Source organism: Drosophila persimilis, unplaced genomic scaffold (assembly GCF_003286085.1).
Source record: "Drosophila persimilis strain 14011-0111.01,24,50 unplaced genomic scaffold, DperRS2 tig00000477-arrow-pilon, whole genome shotgun sequence".
NCBI lineage: Eukaryota > Metazoa > Arthropoda > Insecta > Diptera > Drosophilidae > Drosophila > Drosophila persimilis.
The window spans coordinates 2,132,650-2,145,505 of NW_020825313.1; the positions used below are offsets into that span (position 1 = coordinate 2,132,650).

General features: G+C 39.4%; 1 protein-coding gene across 4 annotated transcripts in view; it reads left to right on the forward strand.

Moving 5' to 3' along the window:
• LOC6602982 (low-density lipoprotein receptor-related protein 4) overlaps positions 1–12,856 on the forward strand; it is a 167,937-nt gene that overhangs the window by 32,736 nt on the left and 122,345 nt on the right. For all 4 annotated transcript variants that reach the window (XM_026989978.1, XM_026989977.1, XM_026989979.1 and 1 more), the window contains 4 exons: positions 4,392–5,755; positions 5,829–5,950; positions 6,013–6,204; positions 6,264–7,729. In XM_026989978.1, coding sequence (XP_026845779.1) covers positions 4,392–5,755; positions 5,829–5,950; positions 6,013–6,204; positions 6,264–7,729 — 3,144 coding nt within the window. The remainder of the gene's footprint in view (positions 1–4,391; positions 5,756–5,828; positions 5,951–6,012; positions 6,205–6,263; positions 7,730–12,856) is intronic.

Sequence of the window (12,856 nt, forward strand, 5' to 3'; positions counted from 1 at the left end):
CCAACGTGCACATAGCTGCGCTGGTAGTGATTCGTTCCATTCGACCGAGCTCAGCCAACTATTTTAAAGGAGAACATTTAGAATTACAGTTGTGGGGGCAAGCAACCCCGGTGGATCGTAGATCTTGGCAAGCTCAGACAGCAAAATCCATTTTGTCATAGCACTTGGGGCATCAGGTCAACTTGAAGGAAAGCTCGCCTACAGCCGTGTACCATCGTATTTCAAGAACCTTGACATATTGAGTTGGACTTTCTTCCTGTAGAGCTTCAAGCGGATACTCACAAATTTTCTTTGGCAGCGAATTGAGTAGTGACCAACAACTTGAACTCCATTTTCGAAGTTTAAATTGAGCTTGGCTCAATAGTCAAATTAATTCATCTTTGAGTGCATTGAGATCAGATAATTTAGTAATTCTAAAACAGGTTGACTTTTTGCGTCAACAAAATCTTGTGCGCTAAGGAAAATGGAATTAGACAAATTTTTGATTACCTTAAAGTTGAAAATATTCAGAAATTGAATGCAAATATAGCGATATTAATCCAATTTAATAAAGGGGGAAAATATCAGCGACAGCACTAGTTTTGGAAGGCTTACTTCCATAAAGATTCTTGTGAAAACATCTGATTTTTTGACCTGGCAGCTGTTGCACTGCAACTGTTATCATTGCCGTGGTTAAACGCGCAAAATTTAGCGGGTATTAAGCCACGTTCATCTGGTTAAGACAAAACTAAGGAATTCCAGGAAACTAAGCAGAACCAATAGCATTCTGTGCATAAGGTAAAGTTTTATGGTCAGTGAAGGGATATTACACCAAATTTTTTTTTAGATGGTAAAAAAGACATTGATTGCATGCAAAAATAGGTGATTGGTTCCTTGTTTTTAAAGCCTATTAAAATTAGGGAAACAATTAGGAAACTTTGGAAAAACAAATTTACGTATAGAAAAATTTCTTTACTAATCACGTCTGATTGCATTGATACTTCAGTTTCTAGCTGCTTGTGAGCTGTGTGTTTTTATTTTAAACCGTGCTGAATGAAATAAAATCGTTTAAAAAATAAAAAATTTGTTATTTTCTAACCGTGTTATTTGCAATCCGTGTATAAAATGAGCGTGTAAAAACGGAATTAGGTGTACTAGTTTTTATTTAAATATACAGGTATGGCTTGCGAAGTCTTTGTTAAAGTTAGCAGCACTGGCGCCTAGTGCTCAGAGACTATAAGAGCTAGAACAACCACATTGTGTATCCAGATTTCTGTAATATGTCAGGTGTTACAAGTGTTTTTCAAAATCCGCCCCCTTCCGCCCCCACAAAGGACGAAAATCTGTGGCATCCACAATTTGAACGATATAAGAAAACCAAAGGCGCAGAATCGCAGAGAATGACAATATCTTTTAGACTGCAGAATCTGAACCAGATCGTATCATTATTACAGCCAAAATGAAGGAAAAATTTCATTCAATCTCGCTCTGTCTCTCTCTAACACACACGTTTCATGGTCGGGTTTGCCTACTGCTAAAAGTGAGCGCCTAGATCTAGACTATAAGAGATAGAGCAATCAAATTTGGTATCCACACTCCTGTGGTATCGAACCTTCACAGTGTATCTCAAAATTTCGCCCCACCCCTTTCCGCTCCCATAAAGGACGTTCCGTTCAGGTACCACGCAAAACCAATGGTGGGGGTTCTCAACAACGAAGCAAGTTTTTGTCTCCCGGCTATATGCTTTTATATAAGTCAGAATAAAGGTGAAGGTGGAGAAGTTGAGTCTTCTTCAAAAACTTCCTCTCTTCACCATTCAAGATTACTTCTAGAATACCGCAGGGCAGCCATATAGGCCCCTTACTTTTCACACTCTTGACTTGCCTTCGGTATTAGCACACTCTCGAGTACTCATGTATGCGGATGATGTTAAGCTCTGTGTCCAGCAAATAACATTTCATTTCATTCTCGCTTGCAATCCGATCTTAATAATTCGACGTTCTGGACCTCCGGATATTGCCTACATTTGGGGTTCCCGCCACAATGACGAGTTTTGCTTCACGGCTGGCCCATGACCTCATTTAATTATGATGTTAGTGCTTTTTATAAAAAACAAAATAAAACCGTCGGCTTAAGGTGGAGAGGTTTAACTCCTCTTTTGCCAGGGAGATACCTTCACTTAAGATAAGCATCTCCCTAACTCCATTCGACACCATTTGTTCTGCCAAATTTTGGCCGGAGCTTAAGCCTAAGAAGATAAATAGGACCCCATAGCTATTCCAAGTCAGAATCAGCCAAATGTTCCATTCTCATCTCCCTTCCAAAAGAACTAATTTCTCTTTATCTCTTTACCTTCTGCGGATATCTCAATTTATGAGCAGCACTTGTCCGCTTTAAATGTTGCTTCTTCCTCGCTATCAGATAAAGATCATAAGGTTAAGGTTACCTTTAGAGTACCTAAGGGCAGCTATCTAGGCCCCTCACACTTCATACTCTTTATTAATGACTTGCCTTCGGTATTAGCATACTCTCGAGTACTAATGTATACGGATGATGCTAAGCTCTGTGTTCAGTGTAAGGATACTTCACTTCAATCCGGCTTGCAATCCGATTTCAATAACTTTTAGCCATGGTGTTGTGCAAATTATCTAGATCTAGCTCATAATCATCTATAACTGCGATCAAAAAAATAAACAAAAATTATTATAACGAATCTATCATAAGATCACTATTAATAAAATATCAAAAATGTTCACTACGGTTTATACCAGGTCAAAAAAATATTGAAGGAAATAAGCTAATTGACCTAAGCGCCAAATCTGCTTATAATACTTTGTGGATATGAATGAGTGGACTGTATAAATTTTACTAGGTTTTACAGCGATATGCAGGCGGTTGGTTATGAATATATTTTCCTACTTACTTCCACTTCACAAAAGAAGTTGAGCCAAAAGGGAGTTGAAAGATCACACGATGCGACGGTCCAATGCAAAACCGTACACATCGATGTATGCGTGTGAAGCTGCGGGCTTTAGCTATATGTGTGAGAACGTTACAGCTATGTTTTGGACACAAGCAATAACAACACAGCTATGCGCGTAAAAATAGTTACTTAAACGGTGCAATACAATCATGAGCATATGAATAGGTCAGTTGTAATATAAATGAACATTGAACAAAACTACGCGTCTAATTTCTGAACATACCGGCTTTCCTGAACGACTGTTCAGAACAAGGAAAGCACAGCATCTTTGGGAATAGTTCTCTTGTAAACTCCTCGGGCTGTTTTTACGGTGACCACTCGAACCCTCTCGTCTTGGCCACGGTTATGTTGGTGGAATCCTGCTGCCATTTCGTACGAGGTTGCAAGGAAGCAAGATATTCAAGACTCCGTTTCCAGAATCCTTGAATCTTGGCTTGCAATTTTCTCTAACGGTGCAGTCTGTTAATGTTGACGTCTAACAAGGACGGCTCCGGTTATCCTCCCCGTGGTGCAGAGACGCTGCCCGCGGGGTTTCTATGGGTTCTTCGGTGCCGGTAAGCCAGCCGCGATTACGCTCTGCTTGGCACCGTTGATGTAGTGGGATGGTCTTGTCTCTCCGGTACTTAAAAGGAGCTCCGAGCTCCTTTGCGGTGTTTTTTTTTTAATATTTTAAGTAGTGTAGTTGACGTAGTAGTTCCCACGAATATTCGGGAAGGGGTCGGTTCAGTTGGTCAAGTAACTCTCAATTAAGAGTAACTCAAGTAACTCAACCAATTAATAAATACTCTTTCGCAAGCTCTGAGCATAAGCCATAAACAACATTGTGACATCTTTTTATTTTTTATAACTGGAATATTTTATATCAATTTAAAATTTAAACAGGCCAAATCTAACATTATAAAAAGGACCAACAGACATTGGTCGATATTTTGTCAATTTGTTTGCCCAAAAGAGATTTATTGTCGCCAGAAGTCTTAACCGCAAAATCGAATCCAGGATCCCCCAGCAATTGTTCAATGCTAAATTAGCTTACATTTTTTTTATATAATATAAATTATTATAATTTCACGATACGTGTCACGACTAAAAAAGTTTCGACAGATTAATTGTGGAGCTAGGGTATTCCAAATATAATCGAAATCTAAGTTTCAAAAAAATATACCGCGAAAAATTCTCAATTTTGAATTTGAAAGCTTAATATTTTCCAGACGGTAAGCTTAAACTACAAAGTGTTGGTTCCGATTTATAGCAGCAGTACACCTAGAAAGAACAAAAATTTTGAAACATTTGTAAGGCTCAAAATCTATCATAAACTGTCGGTTTGTTTCACAGCGGAAATGTGGTGTTGCGTATTGTAATAATGCATATTAAGGCCACAGAAAAAACCACAGCATGATTACCTAATACTTAAAATTATTTCTTGAAATAGGTTTTGGACTTGCATACTCAACAAAATTTGGCGCTGATCAATATGATCATAGTTCAGCAAATGGTGACAGTAGCCATGGCGATCTTTATTTAGGCACGGTTCCAATAAATAAGTCCGGACGTCAGGATTTGTTACAGCAGACACAACTGCGTTTGGCAGGCAAGACAGCTTATCTAGGAAACGATGAGGAACTTGATGAAAATAAGTTGGCAAAAAATTTTCCTAAAAATGGGGAGAAACTTAGCTCCATTTCTGACTACGCACCATATCAAAACCACAAAGAGTACAACAAGGAAAGCGAACATGATGGCACAGGATTTTATGATCCCACCTTTACCTTGGAAACTGTTGTCCCACATAAAACAGGTAGCTCAGGAAACTTCAACACAGGCGATATTCCAAAGTTTCGCAATATTGGTGCGCAGAAAAGTAGGACTGAAGTAATTGGCTCACGGGAAGGTGATCGAAAAATTAATTCACGTGGTCGTGAAAGCTTTCTTGGTGGACCCAATAATAAACAGAAACCCTTTAGAGTAAATTTGGCAGTGCTTGTCCAGGATGATCCCAGTCAAATGGTTGAAACCGTTACCAGCTGCCAGAATCACAGTGATGGGTCTAGCGAGAATACCTGCAAAAATCATGAAGATATGGTCCCTAAATTGCAAATGGACTGCGAAAAAAGTGGCGTACACGTAATGTGTCCAAAAACTTTTCGATGTATCTTTAAGTACTGGCTTTGCGACGGCGATGATGATTGTGGTGATTACTCGGATGAAACACATTGCGGAGCATACACTAACTGTACGGATGATCAATTTCAGTGCCAGAACGGCTTTTGCATTCCACGAACATGGCTCTGCGATGGTGAAAATGATTGCAAAGACTTCTCAGACGAAACGCACTGTAATCGTTCTAGCTGTACTGAAGAGCATTTCACTTGCAATGACGGATATTGCATTTCATTGGCGTTTCGGTGTGATGGCGAACGCGATTGCAATGATAACTCAGACGAGTTTAAATGTGCGGCAGTGATTAACATCTGCCCTGAAGGCGAATTTAAGTGTCGCGGTGGTTTGGGTGGCGCTGGAGGCCCTAGCGGGCAATGTATACTCAATCGTTTTCGCTGTGATGGTGATAATGATTGCGGAGACTGGAGTGATGAAGAAAATTGCCCTCAAAAACCATCATTGTGTACATCAAATGAATACAAATGCTCAGATGGAACGTGCATTCCAAAACGCTGGAAATGTGATAAAGAGCAGGATTGTGATGGAGGTGAAGATGAAAATGACTGTGGGTTAGTTGAGCATTCATTGAATTGCGGATCTGACGAGTTTTCCTGCAACAATGGACGCTGCATTCTGGTAACATATTATTTCTATGTAGTTTAATCTGTATATATATACTAAAGTTTGTAAATTTTATGTAATATCTTAGCGAACATGGCTTTGTGATGGATATGCAGACTGTTCTTCAGCTGAGGATGAGGTTGACTGCCATCTACAGTGCGACCCTGGGCAATTTTTATGTCCAACAAAGCAAAACGTCACTAACCTTAAGTCAGTAAAATTTAAAAACTAGTTGCATTCATAGAATAATAGTTGATTGTAATCGTTTTCAGAATATGTGTACATCAAAAACACGTATGCGACGGCCATAGCGACTGCCCTTCTGGTGAAGATGAATTGAACTGTCCTGAGGAGCAGAGCTGTTTCGAACCTAAACAGTGTGAACAACTTTGTATAAAAACAAAAAAAGGTTCTGATGAGTGTGCCTGTCGACTTGGTTACCTTATGGATAAAAACAAAGTGAAGTAAGTGTTAAGGATACTAAATTTCGACCATATTTCTAAAGACAGTATTATTTGATTAGCTGCACCGATATAGATGAGTGCCAGTACCTGACTAGTCCTGTCTGCTCGCAAAAATGCCAAAATACACTAGGCTCATTTATATGCTCATGTGAAATGGGTTACATACTTCGACCAGATTTAAGATCTTGCAAAGCGTTAGGTGGCGCCATGACTCTGTTGGTAGCCAATCGTTGGGATATACGACGTGTTACGCTAAGCAATAATCGCTATACAGCTGTAGTTAAGGGATTGCACAACGCGATTGCATTAGATTTTCATTATCGCAGGGCTCTGATGTTTTGGTCGGATGTGTCTACTGATGTCATAAAAATGGTATACATGAACGGAACACGAGTTCGCGACGTCATTAAATGGGGCTTAGAGTCTCCTGGCGGAATAGCTGTAGACTGGATTCATGACTTACTATTTTGGACTGATTCAGGTACTCGAAGAGTCGAGGTATCCAATTTTCAAGGCAATTTACGCACTGTAATCGCTTCCAATGATTTGGATAAGCCTCGCGCCATTGTTATCCATCCAGGCGAGGCATTAGCATTCTGGAGCGACTGGGGACCGAATCCAAAAATTGAGCGCGCTAATATGGATGGATCACAACGACAAGTGATTATATCAAATGGTGTAACTTGGCCAAATGGTCTAGCAATAGACTACCCGAATCGAAAAATTTATTGGGCTGACGCTAAGCAGCATGCGATAGAATGCTCAAATCTGGATGGCACTGATCGGATTAAAATTCTTAGCACCCATCTACCACACCCGTTTGCTTTGACCATCTTCGAAGACACCATGTACTGGACAGACTGGAACACAAAGACAGTATCTGCAGCTAACAAAATAACTGGAAGTGAATTCAGAGCAGTTCATGAAAATTTTCATTTTCCCATGGATATTCATGCCTATCACCCTGCGCGTCAACCTGAATACCCAGACCGTTGCCAAAAAGACCGAAGAGGCATGCGTGGTGGCTGTTCTCATTTGTGTTTGCCAAACCAAACTTCACGCCGGTGTGGTTGTCCCATCGGCCTTTCATTGAAGGATGATGGCAAGACTTGCAAAAGTACAGCTGATAAATTGGTTCTGGTAGCACGCCGTAAGGATATACGCTTAAGACAACTTAAAAACAATCAAGCAGAGCTAAGTGAGGTTGATATGATTGTTCCACTGGACAACCTTAAGCATGCCGTTGCATTAGATTGGTGCAGTGATACAGACTTCATTTATTGGACGGATGTAGAGCGTAGTACAATTAATAAGGCGCATATAAACGGCAGCTACCAACAGCGTGTGGTGCACTCAAACTTAGTTTCGCCTGTAGGATTAGCCTTAGATTGGATTACTGATAAACTTTATTGGACAGACCCATCCACAAATCGTATTGAAGTGGCTACAACAAATGGGAAAATGCGTACGTTACTTATATGGGAAAAATTATACAAGCCCAGAGATATTGTCGTCAATCCCATAGGTGAGTTGAATAAAGTCAATTAATATTATATGTAACCCTTATTTTTTTTTTTGTACCCAATGGTCGTGAAATAAAAAGTATTTGTGAAGCAGAAATTAATAGAAAAAACCAAAAATTTACATATATCTAAAAGTGAAATCTAACCATATGTATGGTTCAATCTGACAGTGTCCAGTGATCTCTCGGGTAACTGCCGAGCGTTATAGTCTCTGTATGAGTCGGATAAATCCTGAATAAATTGGCCGGGCATTTCTTGGATCGCAAAATAGGTGGTCATATCGATCGTGAAATTCTACATGTGATGGTTTGCTCACTACGCCTGTTTGTCTTTAGCTGCGATATTTCATGCTTGAGAAGCCTGCATATGGCCATCGGCAAAGTGGCATAGCGGCATCGTTCCCATCGATGTTCCTATATCCGATTGATATAGGAAGTGTTTTAATCGTTTCTTGGCAGTTCGAGAAGAGTCCAAGGATAGTTTGGAGACAGTAGAGATGGCTTTTCTGATTTCTGCCGTCTAATTTTGAGTCATCAGGGTAGATTTGTACGGCAGTTGTAGGTCCTGGGTCGTACATGTCCCATTCTTAGCTTAGTGGGAGAGATAGGTCATTGAGAGGTGTTCATTATGGATGCAGTAATCTTCCTTCTCGTGTATTTTCGGGAATCTTGCCAGGATTCTCAAGTGTACAAGCGAGGATGGCTCTCATTTTTAGTTTCTCTCACTCAGAGAGAAGTTACAACCTTCTCCTTATGAGATCTACGGGGATAAGGTGTCCTGAGGTTGCGATGCGCTGACCTCGACTAAGCTTGCTTGGAAAAAACTTTTTGAGAGCTGTTTGCCATATCATCAATGCCTAAAGCAAGAATGGCCAAATACAAGTGGTGAATTGTCACCGTTCTTTGTTCTATTTCAGTCCGATGTCTTTCCTATAGATGCAGAAGGCCACTGTGGACGTCTTTACCCTGTCCTCGGTGCTCAATTTCCAATCAAGTTTTCTTTCACGGACTAAGTGTTTCTAAACACTTCCCTGCAGGGTCCACAATCGTGTGTAGGTTCAAACAAATTGTTTGGGTCCTATTTATAGCTGCATTTATTAGCTTTTCAGAATTACAAAGTTCGATACAACCAGATTTGAAATATTTAAGATATCACCATATAAAAAAAGTAATAGCTCATTAAAAAATGCTAAAGCACCAAATCTATCTGGAAAAGACGGTTAAGTTCGAAACGTTCATAAAAGGTTCAATTTGGTTGCCTAATGTCTTGGTGGTCAGTATATAACTAAAAATATTCATTGGTGATCTTTGCTAAGTCGCTCTCGTCAGACACACAGCAGTCCAAGATATTATCCGATACCAAAGAGCCTATGTCTGACATCGCAATTTTCACTTCCGTCTGTGCAATTTACGGCCTGTCTCGATCTTGGCTGGCTTGCCATTGTAGTCAGGATTGTAGAAAACTATAGCAACTCTTTTGTAACTATAGTCCGGCACACCGCCCGTCCAGTAACTGTTTCACCGTGCAGCGATATTTCTTGCTTTTGAATAATCTTTAGTATTTTTTAAAGCAATTATATTATGTACAGTTATGACTCGAACTCTGAAGGAGTGACCTGTCATAAATGCCTTCGCTGCCTTCTCCTGTGATATATTGACCTATTTTATTTACGCGTATTCACCAAAATGTATCCATCCGATTCCACCATTTAATGCTGCACGTACTTTCTACTGACATACATAGGTACTTAGGTAAGACTTGCAGACTTCATTTCCAATTTTATTCAGATAGCTATTTAACCAAAAGAAGTCGTATTTTTTTCCATAAAGGGGAAAAATTGAGTTACATATGAAGTATCTATTTTATTGTTATGTCAAGAATAATCGTAAAAATGTTTTTGGGCCAGTGCGACCTATTTAGTATATTTATTTAAAAATTATTGAAATTGATTACATTTTAAATTATATTTTTTAATGTCATCGTCTTCTTCTTCTGGTTGTATGTAGTAAATGTCCTCATTATAATCAGATTCCGAGCTGGATTCGTTTTCATATGAATTTTTTTTTCGGTACCTGGAAACTCCACAAGACTTAATACTTTCTTCGAAATAGGTCTTTGCTTTTTTCTTTAATTTATTTCAAACAGACTCTCAAGAGTAACGGATCCGATAAATCTATCGCTCTGTGAAAAAGATCAGCTATAGTATTCATTCAACCACTTTTCCTTGCATTCCGTGCTTCTGAAGCTTTTTTACCTTAGAATCCAAGGGAAACCAACGTCGAATTGTTTATTTAAAAACTGTGGATCCAATACTTTACGAATCGCCTTTCTATTAATATAATGTGAACGTATATTTAAAACTTTTTTCTTTGCTGAAGTTGGTAAAGGACGATACTAGTTTACTATTTGCAAAAGCTCCTTTTTCATCTTTATTCATAGCCCTTATCATTCCAAATCCTTTCCTGACTGTATTTTTTCCATATGCTCATTTTAATCTTATCATCCCCTTTCATATTCTATTTTTTTATCTTTATGCTGTACGAGGTACAGGTACGTTCAGGAAAAATTCTAGAAACCGGATCCATGCATGTAGTGGACTTACCCCAAATTTCAATGCTTTAAGCTGAACTAAAATCTATAATTTCCAATATTTTTGTTGTGGTGGCACCACAGATTGGACAACATTGAGTAGGTTTAGTTCCAGCTAATATGTTTAGAGCTTTCACATCTATAAGTGTCATATTCTTTTAATATGTCACTGCTATGTCCACCTTCTTATCCAATTTATAAAAAAAAATTGGTTGTTTTAAGGTTGTTAATTTAAAATCTAAATGATTTTTTTTCTATACATCAAGATGTTATGATGAAAGGATTCTATAGTTTGTGTGGGTTACAAATACTGAGTGATCCGAATGCTGTCCACAAGGTGTTGTACTTTAAAAGTTTGTTCAATACAAATAGGGAAATATAAGTATTTTCTGATATCGCTAAATACGAATTAAATATGTATTTTTTGTGTATTCCATGTTGCCGCAACATATTTCCCTTACATTGATTTATTTAGTTAATATTGGCATTAATATCTCTTATTTGAGGTCTCTGTTAAAAGCTGCAAATTAATTTGATTTTCGATGTGCAGAATGAACCAAAAGATTTTGTAATTACACTGGAGCTGTAGTTTCCATTCCGTCTGTACTCACGGGCCTCCACTATAATTTGTCTTTCATTGCATGATTCAAGTTGGGATATATGTTGCTGTAATGAGTTTTATTCAAAAGCCTGGTGTTCTAGTTTAAAGCTACGGTAAGGCTAAGGTAGGCTAAAATTTCGTCTGGTGTAAGTTGTTTTGAAGTTTTCTCATTTCAGTTGATGTTGTCGTTTCTTTAAGGGCAAAGGCCACATCCTTCCTGCATCGTTTTGTAGAAAAAATTGCTCCAGCATGCATAAGAAGATTCGTGTTAAGATTATTTTTATTTTCAAGCTCCTTTTTTCCTTTTTTAATCTTATCCCTGCATTTGCGTGCCTGCGTCACATTTTCTGTGGTATCTTACAATTTTCATCAACAGTAATTGATATGTTAGACGCCAGCCATTTAGCATTCGATACAAATCGTACCAAAATTTTATTGGATTTCGGAAGATTTATTTTAATGACTGATTTGTTGTTGATTTTATTGTAAATTTAACCTGAGGCAGAATTTTGTGTAGATTTTTTCTGCGATTGATGAAGTCGCTATGACAAAACTCAAACTTGAATAAATATTAAAAAATTGACAAAGGGGAACGTTGTGAGTTAATGCTGTGATCGCAACTCTACATTTATACTCGACACATAGTCAGTATGGCTACATTGAGCGACAAAAAGTGTATGCGAGAGAAACAGAAAACATGTCTGAACGTGTCGTCGGGCACTGCGTAGCCACTGCAAATTGATTTGTTCATTTGGCTATAAAAATGATCCGATCTGATCTTCATTTTCTATGATTGTGCGTTTTTAGTTTTCTCAGCGGAGCCCCACATAGGCCAATATGGCCCTTAGTTGTCTAGATAGGGGGGTATGAACCGTCGCGGCAGTGTTTATGGGATTTTTTAAGGTCCTCGAGAATCGAGATATTTTTCGCATAGGCCAGTAGTTGCTGTGGCGTCCTCTTGGAGGCATCTTCCAGTGATGCCAGCACCGGGCGCCCAGGTATTTCCTCCTTGCCCTTAAAAGATCATGACAGTTTCAGATTAGATGTTCCAGGGTTTCCGCCCAGGTTCATCACATTTCCTACAACTGTCTCTGTTGGAGATGCCTAGCTTTGTTGCAAGCGCCGCAGCTAGACATTGGGCTGTTAATATTCCCACTCCTCTGGTACTCCTCTACCTACTTTCGGTTTGTTTTTTGGCCTGCTTTTCTAGATCGCTTTGCAGCTTTCTAAGGGAGACAGGCACGTTTTGGGTTCTCGTATTCGTCAGCCCGACGTCTTCCTTGGCTAGTACGTCCGCCGCTTCGTTTCCTTCGATGCCCTGGTGGCTGGGAACCCTATAGATCCGCACTGTCTTTGTCGTGCTTAGGATGTCTAATGCCTCCCTGCTCGCCAAGACACTTCTGGAGCTGACCGCGGACGACTGCATGGATCTTATCGCCGCTTGGTTGTCGAAGAATGGGTTGACCGCATAGCGATATGCAAAGCCGACCATGAAACGGGTGTGTAAGAGAGAGACAGAGCGAGAAAGAATGAAATGGTCATTCTGGCTATAATAATTATACGATCTGGTTCAGATTCTGCAGTCTAGAAGATAAGTCATTCTCTACGATTCTGCGTTTTTGGTTTTCTTGTATCTATGAAATTGTGGATGCCACAGATTTTCGCTCTTTGTTGGGGGCGGAAGTGGGCGAGGCAAAGTTTTGAAATATACTTGTGCAGATTCGATATCACAGGAGTGTGGATACCAAATTTGGTTGCTCTAGCTCTTATAGTCTCTGAGCACTAGGCGGTTATAAAGACGGGCAGACGGACAAACAGACATGGCTCAATCGACTCGGCTATTGATGCTGATCAAGAATATATTAACTTTATGCGGTCGGAAATGCTACTTCTGGACGTTACACACATCCATTTTCCCCACAAATCTAATATACCCCGA